At 37.8% G+C, this 18,967-nt stretch overlaps 1 protein-coding gene across 1 annotated transcript; it reads left to right on the forward strand.

Moving 5' to 3' along the window:
* The first annotated feature begins 86 nt into the window (after positions 1-86).
* acss1 (acyl-CoA synthetase short chain family member 1) lies at positions 87-17,646 on the forward strand. Its single transcript, XM_084392469.1, has 14 exons — positions 87-1,074; positions 1,288-1,384; positions 3,078-3,277; positions 7,003-7,178; positions 9,570-9,722; positions 11,387-11,534; positions 12,270-12,407; positions 13,559-13,651; positions 13,753-13,865; positions 14,929-15,055; positions 15,317-15,444; positions 16,217-16,280; positions 16,540-16,661; positions 16,902-17,646. The coding sequence occupies exons 1-14, from the start codon at positions 726-728 to the stop codon at positions 17,076-17,078; spliced, it is 2,085 nt and encodes a 694-aa protein (XP_084248595.1). The 5' UTR covers positions 87-725; the 3' UTR covers positions 17,079-17,646.
* Positions 17,647-18,967: the final 1,321 nt, after the last annotated feature.

The following is an 18,967-nucleotide window of genomic DNA, read 5'->3' on the forward strand; positions in this document are numbered from 1 at the left end:
TTGGCTATTCTAACTACTACGTAATATCTGAGTCAGCGGCTTTCTTTAACCCCATAAGTGCCTTAATTCGTTTTGTTTTGGACACACAGAAGAGGGAGAGAAGACATTGTTCATTCACAATGTTCTGATCCAGGAGTGGTAGCAGTACATGTTCCAGGTCTTACTCTTTATTTTATATATCTTTAAAGAAATGCCCATCCATCCATCCATCTGTCTGTACGAAAAGCGAGTAGAGGCATTTCTCTCTCGTTCTTCCATGCATCCATCCACGTCTGTCTGAATTGCCCCTCTGTAAATATTTCACTAGGGGGCAGCCAGTCTATGGGGTAGTTAGGTAGGCAACAACGTTCAGAGGCTCGTGAATCATGCGAAACAAACGTCATAATAAATATAACAGTTTATGTGACACAAAGACGGTATGTGATAATATGCGGCTGCTTTTGAAACAGAAACTGAAAACAAAACATGTTTAAGCGTCTTAATCTGAATCATTCGTTTCGGGTTGTTGTGTAGTGTGAGTGCATGACGACCGTACAATCCATTATTATGTAACATTCAAAACTCCCAGTCAAAAGAAATAGCAGTGTTGTAATCGATTGTAAAAGGCACAGCACAGCTCTTTGTCAACAAGGTTCCTCCTCCCTCTCTTTCTTCGGAGGATCAGTCACGGTCACGGGCTGTGGAAACTTGAGCAAACTTCACTCCAGCACAGACTGTGCGGGAAAATGGCTGGACGTGTGAGCACAAGCTTGCTGACTTCTTTGGTCAGGGAAAACATTGTCTTTAGAAACAAGAAATGTTTGCGCAAAAGTGTTGTGTTCATCTCACGGTGTCATGCGAGGTCTCAGTCCAGCAGCAGCAGCATTAGCGCGGCTCAACCGGACCTCAGCTCGCATCTCGCTGGAAAGACCTACGCAGACCTATATGAACTGTCAGTCAAAGATCCAGAATCTTTCTGGGGATCCATCGCCAAGGAAAGGCTGGCATGGACCAAACCTTTCCATCAAGTGACGGACTGTGATCTTTCTAGCGGGAAAATCAACTGGTTTCTTGGAGGGCAATTGAATGTCTCGGGTGAGTCTCACCTTTTCTTTACTCTTAAGTTACTCCACTTCCCAGTACGCCTGAAACAACATTTCTTTCTAAATGAAAAAAACGTAATGAGTGTGTTTTATCTTAACTGAGATGATAATTGTTTGCATATTCCCATGCTTTGTATTTGCACAAAGCACAACTTTCTTGTTAACAGTAAGCGCAGTAGTAATTTCCTCTTACAATGATTGGCAGTGAATTGTTTGGATGTGCACGTGGCAAAGGATCCAGACAGAGTGGCCTTGATTTGGGAGAAAGATGAGCCTGGCACAGAGGAAAGGATCACATACAGGTACATTTGCTCCTGAGAAATTCACATGTGGCCTTTATCACCCCCCACCCACAGGTGCACATTTTCTACACACAGGGATTATAGCAAGCAGTTTTAACATGCGTTTTTTTAAACTAACTTTTATGTTGCTATTTCTTTATTATTATTTTTTTCACCATATTATATACTGAAGTAGTGACTAGCAGTCTAGTCTAGTGACTAGTAGTCTGTTAGTCACTAGTGCTTATTCATATCACAGCATGCTGGTTGCTTTGCTTCTGGTTACTATATCCGATATTTATATACTAAGTTTTTTAATAATATTTTTAATTAGATTTTATTTTTATATTTTAAATTTAAATTTTAAAGTTTTAGTAATTTATTTTTATGTGCTTTTGTCATTTTTATTAGTTTTTCCCAATATATTTTTAAGTTAGGTTTAAGTTAAATACTTCAGCTTATTTTATTTTAGTTACATTTTTTTATCTAATATCTATATTTATTTCAGCTTTATTTCAGTAATTTAAAACAATGCAAGCTAATTGAGAACACTGCAAGTTACTATTCCATTGGAATTGAGAACAAATTACACATTTTGCTATCGAATTCTGTTCACAAAAGAGTAGGGCTGTATGTAGTATGCTCATTTCCCCTACTTTTTCCTTTTGATTAAAGTTATTTTAAAAACACTAATAATTTAATTAATAAGACAGTTAAATGTAATCTGTCTTTAGCAGATTTCAAAAAAGAATATCCGTTATTCATACTGTTATTTATAATGTTAGAGATAGAAAGGGTTAACGTGGTATTAGAGCACACTACTGAAGAGTTTGGGGGGGAATTCCTTCACATGGACTTTCTGGTGGAGAACAAAGGCTGGTTTTGAGGTTCCTGTGATGGAATGTGAGTTCCCCCGCTCTCTAGTGCCTGAAGTAAGGATTGAATTTTCCTGGCTATGTTTCAGATCACTGCTGTTAACAGTAGGCTAAATATTTACAGGATCTACTGTCCTCACTGTTACCAAAACACGATGGTCAGCAGGCCAGCTTGCTCTGATCTAGCCTGCTCACTATCACTGAACCTTGAAAATTAACCATTTCTCATCTTTTATTACGGAGATGTGAAGATTATTTCCCCCCAGTATCTCTTGTTCTAGGTCAGATGGGAAACATTTCAGGGTGTTTTGTGAAGCAGCAGTCAGATTGCACAGTCAGTCATGTGTGTAAAGGATTACACCGTTAGCACAGTGCATGTACGCGTCACTTTCCTGCTTGTGTGGGTAAACAGGAAGTTAGAAGACATTGATTCACATTAGTATGAAAGTGATAGTGTTTTGATTCTGATCTCACAACCATATGGAGGAGATAAAAAAAAAAACTTGACGCGTGACATATGTACAGTGCAGGCTGTACTCTGCTTAGACACACACGTGAATGAAGATTAACTGTTTCCTCGTAATGATATGTTCAGCAGGCCAACAAAAGCTTGCCGGTACTTTATTATAGTATAAATAAATACATCATTAAACTACACCCCATAAATGGCAGTTTGATATCAGATGTGCATAATGACCATGATGTGACTACTATGTTCAGTCCACTTCGGTTCAGCACTTGAACCACTTGAAATTGAACCATCACAGATTACTTTCCCACCCGCATTATTTCCTGTTACTCAGCAGTATGTTTATATCTTTAAAACATTAAAATCTCAGGGAGCTTCTGGAGATGACCTGTCGTCTTGCCAATACGTTGAAAAGTCATGGAGTCCAGAGGGGAGAGCGGGTGGCCATCTACATGCCTGTGTCTCCCATGGCAGTGGCAGCGATGTTGGCCTGTGCCCGTATCGGTGCCGTACACACTGTGGTGTTTGCAGGGTTCAGCTCAGAGGCTCTGGCTGGTAGAATTCAGGATGGTGAGTAAAATAATGAGGGCTTTTTTTCCAGCTGTAAAATAATTTTTGCTTGAGTGGTACTACAAATTGATGCAAAACTAATTGTGATGTTTTTAAACTAACAGCTTTTTTCATGTTATTTCATTATACCGCTTACCAATCTCTGGGTGGGTACCATGTGTCACAATTAAATATGATCTGGCAAGAACAAATTCTTGTATATTTGGATAATTTTTTTGTGAAATTATGTTTGAAACTATCTAAACACAGATATTGGAGAGGAGCACTGAGAAAATGATGCGCCATCATTGGTGGGATTGGTCAGTAAAGTTCTAGAATAGGGCTTAAAGGGGTGGTGATTATGATTTCACTTTCTAACTTTAGTTAGTGTGTAATGTTGCTGTTTGAGCATAAACAACATCTGCAAAGTTACAACGCTCAAAGTTCAAAGCGAAGGGAGATATTTCTTGTAGAGGGACTACAAGACATTCCTCCCGGGTTAGTGACATCACTAACCCTAACATTTACATAAACCCCGCCCCCGGAACACGATTTATAGATTATCAAGACAGAATATGCTAATCAATGACTAGAAGATCAGCATAAGCTACACACAAGCATAAGCTTATGTGTTGACACATAAGCTACATAAATTCATCAACTAACCATTCAGAAATGTCCTGTTGCATTCTACATGTTGTCACTTCTTCTTGAGTCTATCCATCTTTGTTTGTCTGACTCCGGTTTGAACATAAAAGGCTAAAGGTTTTTGAAATTTTCCGTGCATGTCTGTGTGAGGTAAAAGGACACAAGCTGTTGAAGTCTCCGTTGAAGCTGTGCGGAAGCAGCAGCTCATTTGCATTTATAGGGACAGACACAAAAACGGTGCGTTTTTGCTCACCCTCAAAAAGTGCCAATTTTAACATGCTATATAAAAATATCTGTGGGGTATTTTGAGCTAAAACTTCACATACACACTCTGGGGACATCAGAGACTTTTACATTTTGTGAAAAGGGTATTGTACAACCCCTTTAACAAGGGTTCAGTTGCTCAAATTTCCAGCCTATTTAAAGGTGCAGTAAGCGATTTCTGAGAAACTGTCAGGGTTCTGTCACTCCGGTCTAGTTTATTCTTGGTTTTGTGACAGGGCCCTGATTGTCCTGAAACTGTATTTTCTTGTCTTTGTCTGAGTGTGCGGTTTCGAGCCGTGCGCTCTTTTGTCTGTGTGCCTTGTTTCATGTTCGGATTCTGGCACTCATGTCTAGTTTGCCTTCGGTTCTGTCGGGATTCAGACATTCATGCTCTGTGTGTTTTTCTTCTGTTGTGTTGAGCTCATTCTCCATCTTGTTGTGTGAGCGTGCGGTTTCGAGTTCGCTTGGGTCGTACGCTCTTCTGTCCGGGTGTTGTGTTCTGTGTAGCTCGCGGTTCGTGTTTACATCAGCCGCGTGCTTTTTCGTTGTCGCACGTGGCTCGTGTTTTCATCAGCCGCGTGCTTTCATGTTATGTTTTGTCTTGTGCTGTGCAGCATGCAGCTTGTGTTTTTGTTTAATTTTTTATTAAAGCTGCCGTCTGCAACATTTTTTTGATCATATTCAGTGAAATCGACACTATAATCCGACAGAACAACATAAATAAGGTGGTTTTAGAAAAAAAAAGAGCTTCTAAACTTATTTGTTTTGCAAAAATCCACTGCTCCCGGATCATCGGGTCCAATCAGCGCAGGGGGGTGTGAGATCTGACTGTCAATCACAGGTCGTGCACACGCTACTTTCCTTTGAAAATAGTTGGCAACACTGCACGCCACAGATCGCCCCTCCCTCGCGCACGTTACAATATCACATGCACATGACTCGCCGGAAGATTGTACGAAGCGTGATGGCGGAGAGAAAATCTACTAACAAGCTTCCAATTCCACGGTTATTGCTATCTATGGATAGATTAGCCAGGGCAGCCTACCTCCGAGTCCATGGTGTTGATCGATGCTGAAGAGACGGACACGTTCACAGAAAATCTGGTGCACACGCACTGACGAGCACGACCTCGATGGGAGGGTGCTCGCTGGTAGTGGGGGAGGGGCATGAGAGTTGTAAACATTCAAAATTTTGGCTAGTCGACCCAATCTGCCAGACTTGCCGACTGCAGCTTTAAATAAAAAGCCATTTTCTGCATCGAGTCCTCGCTTCATCCCTGACAGAAATGCTGTTAAAAGTGGATCAGACTGAGCACCACCACACATTTGTTGCAATCAGCAGCAGTAGCTATGTTTCACTGAACCAAAACATGCTTTTGTTGTCATTTTAGCTATAGTAAAACAGGACAGTTTTGAGTGTCATTGTTGTCTATAGCTGGTGTGCTGCTGGCGACTAACAATGGACACTTACTCGTATATACTGTTGTGGACTGTATGCTCATTTTATGTCCTTGTCGTTCATTCGTCATCTTCACTTTATTTTTCGAGAAGCATTATTTTGCTTCGCTTCAGCTATGATAAAGAGACGTCCACTCTTGCATGACATGTTTGTGCATTTTGGGGGCGGAGCAATGAAGGGAGGGGTGTGTTTGTTTGGACTGATTTCAAATATCAACAGTGTTTAACTATGTTCTCAGAAACTGCTTACTGCACCTATAAAGGAAGCATGAAATGGCATTTACAACTTTTTTTAGGAGGATTTTTAATGACAAAATGTATGAATTGTTAAATGTTAAATTATTAGTGAAAAAGTGGTTTCTACAGAAATACACAGGTATCTTTAGAAATAGTTTGCACTACCATTCAAACGTTTGGGGTCAATAAGATTTTTTTTTTTTTCTGCATTTCTGAAGGACCATGTGAAACTATTGGCTACTGAACAAATCAGCTTTTCCATCACAGGAATAAATTATATTTTAAATGAATTTAAATAGAAAATAATTATTTTAAATTGTATTAAATTATTGTAAATTATTTTAAATAATTTTTTGACTATTTTTGAACAATTGAATGCAACCTTGGTGAGCACAAGAGACTTCTTTCAAAAACAACATTTACAATAAAAATAAAATCTTATCGACTCAACTTTTGAATGGCTTTTGAAATGATTTTTTCCCTTACATACACTGGTGAATTGTGCACATGTTCACAAAACAACAAAACATAGTCAATTTTAGTTTCTTGTTGACTATTGGAATTGATTGAACATAACATGGTTTAAACTTTTAAGTCATTTTCTAGTTACTCAATTCTAGTAAAAGCCCTGCATGCTTTATAGGGAATACTGAGCTTGACTGAAAAGTCAGGTGTGTTTCCATGTTATGAATGTTTTTATACATGCTACATTAGAGCATTGTAAACCCTACGTAGAGCATCTTGGGATGTGTATGTGTACGTGATGTTCTGGACAGAGATAAGTTTCAGAGGGCGTTTGTTTTCAGACCTGCCTGTCTTTATCTTATTTATTAAAACAGACACTGAGCAGATGTTTCTTTCTGATCTTATTTAATGTACGGTAATATGAACAAATAAAGTCCAACGACAGCGTTGCAGTTGAGAGAGGTTTCTTAAAATTTTGCAAACTTATCAATTGTTTTCTTATAAATGACATTAAATTAATTATGTTTACACATACAGTGTCATCAAATCTAAATTTAGCTCCCAGTTAGTGGTAACAAGCACATCAGCTTAGTGGCTGTATCAGCAATTGTACACTGTCAGTGTATGCCTGTTCTAGTGTCTGTTTCATTTTATCTTTCTCTCCAATACACACAGCCCAGTGCAAGTTCGTCATCACATGCAACCAAGGCGTTAGGGGCGGCCGTCACTTCGATCTGAAGTCCACGGTGGACAAAGCAGTGAAGAGCTGTCCGTCTGTCCGGCATGTGTTTGTGGCCAAGAGAACTAACAATAGCTTGCCAATGGGCAAACTAGACATTCCATTAGATGAGGTAAATCACACAACAATGACCTCCTGCAGTATACAGAGATTAGGAAGCCGAACTAGAAACATTTAGTCAATCTTTTCTGAATTGTTGCATTTTTCTCTGACAGAGCTCAACAATAAAGAGTACGAAATTCGCATCTGAAATTTTCGCACAAAAAAAAAAAAAAAAGACCTCACGTTATGTCATTCACGCTTACACACTGCCTCCGAAACTTTCGTCCGTCATAAAAAAAAATTCGGATCGGGTTTGATTTTCTGCGTTTTTCGCATCCGTAGCAAGCATTTTGAATGGTGTTTTGACAATTCAGAGCCACCGAATCATAAATACGAAAAAACGCATACGAAAATTTCGGACTCAGTGTGCAAGGCCCTTAAGGCCAGCAGAATACCTTATAATTTCCATCTATTATTGCAATGTAATGTAATAAAGAAAACTTAACAAAAAAAAAGATACATTTATGTGTGGAAAATATATTATAATAAATACATTTTTTTTTTAAATAACAATATGTACAACACATGACAATAAATATTAAATATTAATAAAGTCTAATCAACAAATTACACACTCAAAGCCAGAAATGTAAAAAGATAAATAAAAAATTATCTGGGCTAGACCAGGCAAGAAAAATTATTCTTTATTTGTTTTGAGCTCTATCAGGGTTTTTTTTTTTTTTTTTTTACCAATGTGCCAGACAAAACATGTGCTGTTGAAAGATAATTTGTTCAGCCATTAAAGATAAAAGTAACATGACTGCAACAAAGAAGTTGTTTAGCTTAAGCAGAATTTTAAAATGGTTTACATTTGCCAAAACATGCATACATGTTTCCAGTTATTTTATACCTCTGCAGTGTGTAGGTCACTTTCTTCTAGGTTTACAGTTAGTAAGGTTTCATCTAGAAGGTACATTACTTTTCAAAGCTTTCGGTTTGTGAAGTGTGGAAGGAATGTGTCCATAACTTGTACCCAATTAAGACAGAAGACTAGAACTATAATTCTGTTTCCACTTCATTTGAGTAGTCTTGTTTTGTCTTGCCAGAATTGTCTATGTCTGCCTGTCTCTATGGTGATGTTCACCCACTCTGTTCAAGGGCACACATTGTCCTTGTCTAGAATTGGTCACATATTGGGCACATGCTCTGCCATTTTGGCAGTTTTTTGGAAATACTGAATTAGACATGAATCATGATAGATTAATCTGGGCCTCTGTAAACTCTCCACATGCAGTTAAATGGGCTTTAGAGGTATGTTTTAAGATATAATGTTTTGGTTGCAGGGTCAATATCTCATTTAATCTCATTATTGGCAGGAAACGCATTTTAGCCTTCAACATTAATGGTGGTAAAACAAGCGGAAAATCCATTTAGACTGTACAAAGATTATAATTTGATTACACAACAGATAAAAGCCAATAACAACAAAGCACATAACTGAAAGTTAACACATTTATGCCAGCATGAAAAATGCATAATAGATATCCAGGTGATTATTAAAATTTAGCTTGCATTTGAGTGATTATTAATTCAGTTCTGAAGAACACCATAGACACTTCCTTAAGCTCTGCAGTCACAGCTGCTTGTGAAGGTGTGGAAAGTTGTTCTTCCTACTGTGTGTAATTTCCATATCAAAGATGTGCTATTGTCACAGCAGCACCCCTCGATGATGAAGAACTTCACACCGCATCCTCCCCCTATTGAGCTAACATGTTATGATTTTATTTTAAATGAAATATTAAAACAGCACAAAAGTAGTTTCATAATAAAGCAATCAATTACTAATTAATACTTGATAATTAATGTCATAGGCTCTAAAATTGGTCTAAAATCAAAGCCATGTGTCTCATCAAGTTGTGTTCCAAATTTGATGTTGATATCACAACAATTTAGGTTCCTATGTGGTTTTGTTTAGGCGCTATACCAAAAATAGCAACCCAGTTTGATGTGTTCAAAAAAATTATACTTTTCTGTCAGAATATCACTTCTATCATAAAACATTCACCAAATATGAAACCTTGAGTCTTAGACCTTTCCAGCGATACATATTTTGTATTTAATCATAAAATAGTGCAATAAATTTTGTTAAAAATATTAAACATGGAACCACCCACTTATGGTTATATATAAATATATGTGTGTGTATTCAGTAGTCAACATTTGAAGTGGATCAAAACCTTTCATCAAAGTTAAACATGAATTTTGAACAATACCCGTTCTTGTCTTTGATTTAACTTTTTTGATCCACTTCAAATGTTGCCTACTGTATATATATATATATATATATATATACACACACACACCATACTTGTTTGTTTCATATAAACTATTTTTATAATACACACAATAAAACAAGAATTTAAAATAGTCTAATGAGTGTATTTTTTTCTGTCTGTGTCAGGTGATGGCGAGACAGTCTCCAGTGTGTGCTCCAGAGCCCATGGACAGCGAGGAGATGCTGTTCATGCTGTATACCTCAGGCAGTACGGGTAAACCCAAGGGCATCGTGCACACACAGGCTGGTTACCTGCTCTACGCTTCCCTCACACATCAGGTATGTCACTGTGTTTCTCTGATCACACTAATGCTGTCACACTGGGTGAAGATCACAACACTGAGCAAAGTTTGAAATGGAAGGGTTTTTTTATAGTGCAAAAATACATATGGATATATGTACAGCATGTGTATGTGTGTGTATATACAGTATATACACACACACACACACACACACACACACACACACAAACACAAACTGGTAAGCCAAAACATTATGACCAGTCACAGATGAAGCCAATATCATTGATCATATTAAGGTCTGAGTATATTTGATGGTAAGCAAACAATCAGTTCTCATAATCAACGTGTTGGATGCAGGAGAAATGAGTCGGAATAAAGATCTGAGCGATTTTGACAAGGGCCAAATTGTTATGGCAAGGCAACTGGGTCAGAGTATCTCTGAAACGGCAGGGTTTGTGGGTTCCTCCCGGTCAGCAGTGTTATTGGGCGCCCAAGGCTCATCGATGCATGAGGGGAGCGAAGGCTATCCTGTCTCGCCTAAGCCAACAGAAGGTCTACTGTGGCACAAGTCAAACAAAATTATTTAATGATGGTTATGAGAGAAATGTGTCACAGCACACAGTGCATCACACTCTGCTGTGAATGGGGATGTGTAGCTACAGACCAATCAGAGTGCCTGTGATGACCTCTGTCCACCATTGAAAGCGCCTACAATAAGGCACGCAAACGTCGGAACTGGACCTCGGAGCAGTGAAAGAAGGTTGCCTGGTCCTATGAGTCTTGTTTTCTTTTACATCACGTGGATGTCCATGTATGTTTGCACCGTTTACCTGGGGAAGTGATGGCACCTGGATGCACTGTCCCAGTGAGGAAGTGTGATGATCTGGGCAATATTCTTCTGGGAAATCCTGGGTCCGGCCATCATGTGGACCAAATTTTACACGTGCCACCTACCTAAACATTGTTGCTGACCAGGTACAGCCCTTCATGACAATAGTGTTTACTGGTGTAAGTGGCCTTATTCAGCAGGATAATGCACACTGCACACATTGTTCAAGAATGGTTTGAGGAACATTATGAAGAGTTCAAGGTGTTGCTCTGGCCTCCAAATTCCCCAGATCTCAATCCAGTTGAGCATCTGTGGGATGTGCTGGACCCCAACAAGCTCAATCCATTGCGGCTCCACCTCGCAACCCACAGGACTTGAAGGATCTGCTGCAAATGTCCTGGTGCCAGATACCACAGGACACCTTCAGGGGTCTTGTGGAGTCCATGCCTTTGCTGTTTTGGCCGAACATGGAGGACCAACAGCATATTAGGCAGGTGGTCATAATATTTAGGCTTTTTGTCGAATATCTGAACAGAATAATGATGGTGGTAACATGGTAGATATTCCACGGTATTTATAATAATGCTACTCAAGCTGTTATTAAACCTGCAGTGTCTTTAACCAAATGTAATATTTTGTAGTATAATAAAAAAAAACAATCTAACAATTTTTTCCTTGCTCTGCATTGTAGTTTGTGTGTACAACCTGACAACCTACATAAAATGTTTTATATTACATTTACATACCACATTTATAGCACATTTACAATAAAATGCACAATGAATATACATTCAGCAATCAATTTTCTGAATAGCTTTAGAGGGTGTAATTTTTGTCCATTTGTGTAACTGAATACCTGTCTGTGGTTGCAGTATGTGTTTGACTACACACCTGGAGATGTGTTTGGCTGTGTTGCTGACATCGGTTGGATTACGGGTCACAGTTATGTGGTGTATGGACCCCTGTGTAATGGAGCCACTTCTGTCCTGTTTGAGAGTACACCCGTGTACCCCAATCCAGGTGAAATATCAGGAGAAATTACATGTGCTTATGAGCAATGGTTTGCAGTATGTATAATGCACATGCACTCTATTTCTTTTTTAGTTTTAATTTCAGTTTTAGTTACTGTGGTTTATAGGCATGATAAAAAAATGTGCATTCGTATTACCAAAGCATTTGCAGACAATAAGTAAAGTTACATTTTCAAAACATTTAAAATGCATCTCTACAAAGATAATTAAACAAGATGAGAAGTGTTTGGGAGACACAACTATTCATTCCTTAAGTTTATAATTGTGTCAGTCGTGTTCCTGTTCTCGTCCATTCTGAATGAGGTGGTGACCCCTCTAGATCATGTCAGATAGGGTTACTGTCCCTCCCAGCCCTTCAGAATGAAGGAACTTCTTTTGTTCAGGTGACACATTAACCTGTATAATGTGCCTTATCTGCCTTTATGAGTGTATTTTAATGGAAATGAGTCTTCATGAGTGGTCGTAAAGCAGTGCTCTTTACAATGTGACCTCTGCAGGAAACTTTTCCATGTATGTTTTCCTGCTCTTCGAAAGCCTCTGTTTCTGTGCTGGTATCCATTAGACAATGTGCTTGTGTAATATTGGGTTTTAATTAGTCATAATTACTGTTGATGTTCATATTTTTTGTAATCTCATAACTTATGTGTTTTGTTTGAAGTGCTATGCGGTTGTAAATCAAACACTTCATTATCTTTGTCTTGACTATGTTTTGTGACTGTTTTAGGTCGTTACTGGGAGACGGTTCAGAGGTTAAGAATAAACCAGTTTTATGGAGCTCCTACTGCCATCAGATTACTCCTGAAATATGAGGATAACTGGGTGAAGAAATATGACAGGTCATCACTGAAGACACTTGCATCTGGTGAGTCTTCAAAAGTTTAATGGCAAATAAAATAAAAATAAAAATATTTATATATATATATCTCTCTTTTGTAAGAAAGGTTTCTTGAGCAGCAAATCAGCATATTAGAATGATTTCTGAAGGATCATGTGACACTGAAGACTGAAGTAATGATGCTGATAATTCAGCTTTGCCATCAAAGGAATAAATTGCATTTTAAAAAAATATACAGAAGAAAACAGTTTCTTTTAAATTGTAATAATATTTCACAATTTAACTGTTTATTTTTGATCAAATAAATGCAGCCTTGGTGAGCATTAGAGACTTACCAACTACAAACTTTTAAAGGGCAGGGTGTATTAAACACATACCCATTTTGTATAGAATTGCTTACTATGATATTTGTCTCCTTAGTTCCACACAGCCAACAAAATCAAAATTGACCTGCGAAATTAGCATTTCAATGTGAATTGTATTGTTAATTATCACACTCAAAAAAATTCTATTTCAAATTCCAATAAACTGTTTTTTAATTATATAGTTAGAAAATGTAAGATTTTTTACTCAGTGTAAATACATCTTAAATGTTTCACTGCCGTTTAGTTACAGCAGTGTGAAAGTCAGTGTGTTATTTATCATTTAACAATTTTTATTACGACTTAACCCAGGGCTACTTGAGGTGGATTGCTCCTGTTGTAAGAGGGAAAAGTGCATTGCAATGGCACAATGGGGATGGGGAACTCATCAGCTTCCAGTTCAAAGGTCACCATTTTCAGGGTTTGAACTGAAGAAGTACAATATCTGGGCTGGTGTTTCAAGCACAGATATTGTACTTCCACCAAGGGAGAACATTCAGCCACAGTTAAAGTTTAGCCCGCTTACTCTAGATTATTTTAATGAGTCTTGTCACACAGCTATTGAGTTATACAATGGAAAATCTGACTTTGCGCCAAACATCAAGAACACTAGATTGTGTGCACACTGCACAGCCAGTCATTTTGTTGGCCCCTTTAGTAACTGTCAGTTCCATTTGAAAAGATAGGGCTAAGATTTCCTTGAATTGCAAAGTCACTCCATCATACCAACTTAGAGAGCATGTTTTTAAGTGCAGTGTTTATGGTCTCTGATTTTGTCTATATAAATGACCATGTGAATGTGTGATCTGTTGGCAGTTGGAGAGCCCATTAATCACGAGGCGTGGGAATGGTTCCATAATGTGGTCGGGGATGGACGATGCCCTCTGGTGGACACATGGTGGCAGACAGGTAAAAGGAAATCACAGCATCTGTTCTCGTCTGTGAATGTGTGACGTTATTCAGAAATAAATAGATCGTTCACCAGGCTCTCTCTCTCTCTCTCTCTTCAGAAACTGGCGGTGTGTGTATCGCCCCACTCCCAGCTGAACCGGGAGCAGAGATCCGGCCTGCCATGGCTATGAGACCCTTTTTTGGCATCCAGCCAGCACTGCTTGGGGAGAAGGTGATTTATACTTGTTTATTTGTTTCCTGACTCACGGCTTGGTCACTTGTTGTTTAGAAACATAGGGTGCATTTATAGCAGTTTGTGTTCCTCTATTACACAATACTATTAGAAAAATGGCCAACTCTTAAGTAAAAAATGTAGAAATGACAAGAAAGCTTCAAGGAAGAATTTAGAATTTAATTTGGGGGGCAATTTGAACTTGTAAACTTCTGATAATCTGTGTTATTATACTTATCCTAAGTTTCTCATATAGCAGTATGTATCTGTGTTTTGTATTTATGATCGATATTATAATTTTTTATTTTTTTTGGTAATTGGTTAGATTGCAATTTTATTACAGAGATCAGTGGGGGTGGGGGTGGGGGGGGGGGGGTGTGTTCTGTTATTGTGAAGAAACCTTTGGGTAATTGTAAGTGATCCTCTCTTTGAAAAATCAATAAAAAAATGTTTGTTGTGAACTACAATTACACACACATATATATATATATATATGTATGTAATTGTAATTCACAACAAAAAAAGTAATATGACTGATATAAAGTGGCATTGTGAGATTATTGTGAAATATAAAGCCTCAATTGTAAGATATAGTCATAATCTGAAATAAAAAACAAGTTCTTATTTGCACTTTACTTCCTGGCAAGCTCAATGACTTTTCTGTGTTTTCTATAGTAGTTTGTTCTACACTTGTTCTAGATACAGTAATTGTTAGCAGACTGTCCTATTCAGACCTAAACAAGGGTAATATTTGTCTTTTGCTCTGCCTGGTTCTGCCTGGATCCAGTGCACTTAACTTCTCCTGCTGTGTTTAAAGAAAGCTTTGTATTACAGACCTTGATGGACGTCAAATTCTCTTCTGCAGCTGGGGGGGGGGGGGGGGGGGGGGTAATAATAATGTGTGTTGGAGCAGGTCCAATTTCCTCTGAGGCACTCTTTTGTTTCACTCTGGGGAGAGAGACAGAGATTTTTACCCCCTCCCATGAAGATCAACTGAGAGACATCTCAATGCACGTGTTTTCAGTCGTGTGGAAAAGTCACCAACCTTTTGGTTCTTCAACAGGGGCAGATAATAACAGGAAATGATGTCAATGGAGCTCTGTGCATCAGCCAACCATGGCCTGGAATGGCCAGAACCATATTTGGAGACCATCAGAGATTCGTCGATGCATATTTCAAACCGTACCAAGGTGAGCCAGATCCCTGGGGCTCGTGAAGCTCCTTCTTTTATAAAAGTTTTGTTATGTTCTTTCTGACTTTGTCTTTAAAGTGACGGTCCTGACTGGGAAAATCTTTTAGAATTTTCAAATGTGCTTTCTGTTGTTGCGAATTGCACTCACAATAACTCCATTTAAGTTTTTACTTCATAAAAAGTTTGCAATCAAAGTCGACAGATAGTGATCAGAGGTATAAGTTGATCTTAAGGTGTTAACTGATGCCATGCCCCATAGGTCAGTATTTTACGGGTGATGGGGCGCACCGCACCAAAGACGGTTACTACCAGATCACAGGACGAATGGATGACGTCATCAATATCAGTGGGCATCGTCTGGGCACCGCCGAGATAGAAGATGCACTGGTGAGACCCGAAGTTCATTATTCGTAATTACAGAAATTAATTATATGCAGGTTTTTGAGTACAATGTAAAAACATGTAGGCTATGTACACAATAAGTGCATTGTATCAAGAGATTACTTTAAATGTTAGTACATAAAGTGGGACCTATATTATTATGATGATTTAAAATGTTCTATTGAGAGTCTTTTACAGAGCTAAAGCAAATGTACACTGCTGTTCATAAGTTTGTAGTCAGAAATTTCTTTTTTTAAAATAAATGAATACTTTTTTTCAGCAATTATGCACTGAATTGGTCAAAGGTGACAAAGACGTTTATAACGCTGCGAAAGATTTATATTTCAAATAAATGCTGTTCTTTTGAACTTTCTATTCATCAAAGAATCACCGTTTCCATACAATTATTAAGCAGCACAAGTGTTTTCAATATCGATAATAAAAATATAAGAATTGTTTCTTGAGCACCAAATTAGCATATTAAAATGATTTTTGAAGGATCATGTGACACTGAAGACTGGAATAATGGCTCATAAAAATGCTTTTTGCCAATGTTTGCCATCACAGGAATAAATTACATTTTAAACTGTTAAAAAAAACAACAGAAAACTGTTCTTTTAATATAATATTTTGCAATATTACTGTTTTGATTAAATAAATGCAGCCTTGGTGAGCATAAGAGACTGCTTTCAAAAACATTTTAAAACCTTTATTCCAAACTTTTGAACGGAAGAGAAGGATGAAAGTTTTTGATGACTATGTGTTTCTCTGGCATCAGGATGAACATCCAGACGTTCCTGAAACTGCAGTGATCGGAATTCCTCATGAGATCAAAGGAGAAGGTAAGGCCCCCGACGATCTCACCTTTTTTCATTCATGAGCCATCTGGAACGCATGCACCCACCCAAGCAAGCAGAGACCTTTTGATCCACAATTCATTGTGTGCATTACAACACCCTTGGCCATTGTGAAAAGAACAAAAATAATAAAGACACAATTAACTGTCACAAAATATTCAGTTTTTAAAGCAAACGTAATGGGATTTTACCTTGCCTGTTTACATTTCTCTCACTTTATCTTCCTGTCTTTCTCTTTCACCAGTTCCATTTGCATTTGTAGTTTTAAAAGAATCTGCTACTGAGAACCAGCAGGCTGTTGTGGGAGAGCTGAGACTCCTAGTGGCTACTAAAATAGCTAAATATGCCGTCCCTGATCACTTCCTGGTAAAATCAGTAACATCTTTTTTTTTTAAACTTGTTGTACAGTGTTAATTGTTTGATCTATATTTATGTATTATGTTTATGCTAGAACATTTACATCAGGAGTATTTACAAAGAGCGATTATGACTGATGATCATAGAATCAACCAAAATGTGTTGTCTAAACCATCACTGTCTGTACAGATGGTTTTAAGATTTATTTGTTTTGTCAGCTGTGAAAGCATCTCTGCTCTCTTCTTTAAGGTTGTGAAGCGTCTTCCTAAAACACGCTCTGGAAAAATCATGAGGAGAATCTTGCGAAAGGTCGCCATGCAGGACACTAGCAACCTGGGGGACGTCTCCACGCTGGACGACCCCTCCGTCCTTTCAGAGATCATTGAGGCACAAAAACACTACAAAAATCAAGCAACCAAGAAGTAGGAAAAGACTGTTGAGATGTTGCCACGTTTAATTTGAGGAACTATGAATATGATACTGTGATGACAAGTAATTAATGTGTGAATGTGAGAGTAGCAACAATGTTGGCTACACAGAATGCATAAATTGCAGGTTAAATGCAATTTCATATGTAGTGAAACATGCACCTGAATCCTTGAGGTTTGTACCACTTGGACAAACATCTTTTTAAACATGAAGCGTTTTGCACAGTGTTCTTCCTGTAGGCAGAGACTGGATGAGATTTTCTGTGGAACATCAGTATTTTGTTCATGAGAGATGATTTTATTTTTTAAGGTGCTCGATCAGTTTGTCTTCAGGTAAATCTCACCTCTTAAAAGCCTCTTTGGAGTTTTATGCCTTAATTTCCTAATGTTTATGACAAAATAAACATGATGTAACTGATTCATTTTCAATCAATACTAAAATCACATAATGCTATGATACATGCTTCACATATTATAAGTGGAAGTCTAAATGTTTCCATTTGATTCTTAGTATTTTCTGAAAATAAAAAAATCTTTATTTTGAACATTAAAAATGTTTAAATGTATTATATGGCGTCTGTTTTTTCTTAATTTCTAATATAAAGCACTATTAGTTGCAATCAAAATTATTCAACCCCCCAGAGACTATAATAATTTACAAATGTAGGCTTTTCTAAAGATCTAGCAGTTTAATGGCACATTAAAAGTAATAATGTCAATATATAATGTAATGCTTTTGAGTTATAGGATTTATTTTTGTAATACAGCTATGTCATTTATTCATCAATTATTCAACCCCTATTCAGTGCTGCTGTCACTTATTTGTATGGTATGGTACAAAATTGCATCAAAACACAATTAAGCCTTTGGAAACCTTATAACGAAACTGAATTAGCTTGTGCTGTTACACACGCATACATTTAGCCCATGCATGTGCTAAAGTTGAGTTGCAAATATGGCCAAATCAAAAGAGCTCTCAAAAGCGATAGAGAACAAATTGTTTTATTACATTAGAAAGTCTAGAGTACCTGTTGTACTAGAAACCCTTTGAGGGTGTTAAAGAAAAAGCACAATATCATTGAGGGGAATAAAATGTTTGATCAGAGCAACTGAGAAAAACCCTCAATTTACTGCTAAAGACCTGCAAGATGACCTGGTGAAAGGAGGAAAAAACACTTGATGCAGAGTATAAGAAGAACACTAGACAACATGGCCTTCATGTTGGGACATCTTGCCGAATCCCACTCTTGACCAAGAAGAACATAAAGGCCTACTTGATTATGCTAAAATTCATTTGGTTAGACCTGTGGAGTTCTGGAAGAATGTTTTATGGAATAACGTGACCAAACTAGAACTTTTGACCCATTGATCAGTGGTGTGTCTGGTGCAAAAAAGGCAAAGCTTTCGAGCAGAAGAACACCATCTCCATCTCCATGGTCAAACATGGAGGTGCTCCAGTCTTGTTATGGAGGTGCTTTGGTGTTGCAGGACGTGGAAATCTTGGCTGTATGAAGGACATCATGAATTATTTGTAGTATCAAGCCTTTTTTGCTCATCAAGATGTTGATGAGACTGAAGCTTGATGATCAATGGACTTTCCTGCAGGACAACCATCCCAAAGTATAAGCTACATCTGAATCTACTGAAGCTTGATTCAGGGATCAGTCATAGAATGTTCCTGAGAGGCCAGTACATGTGTAGTAGCCTAATAAACTTTCTATAATAGTTTACTGATGGCTTTGTTGATATGAGTTTTCATATAAATTTGCTCTCGGCAGCAAAATGTCTTGCAGGTAATTTCGAATAATTTTGACTTTCCTCACAATCGATCATGCAATAGTCAATAAACACACACAGGTCAAGAACGGTAGCTTCACATTAGCGCCA

This window comes from Rutilus rutilus (genome assembly GCF_951802725.1).
Source record: "Rutilus rutilus genome assembly, chromosome: 21".
Taxonomy (NCBI): Eukaryota; Metazoa; Chordata; class Actinopteri; order Cypriniformes; family Leuciscidae; genus Rutilus; species Rutilus rutilus.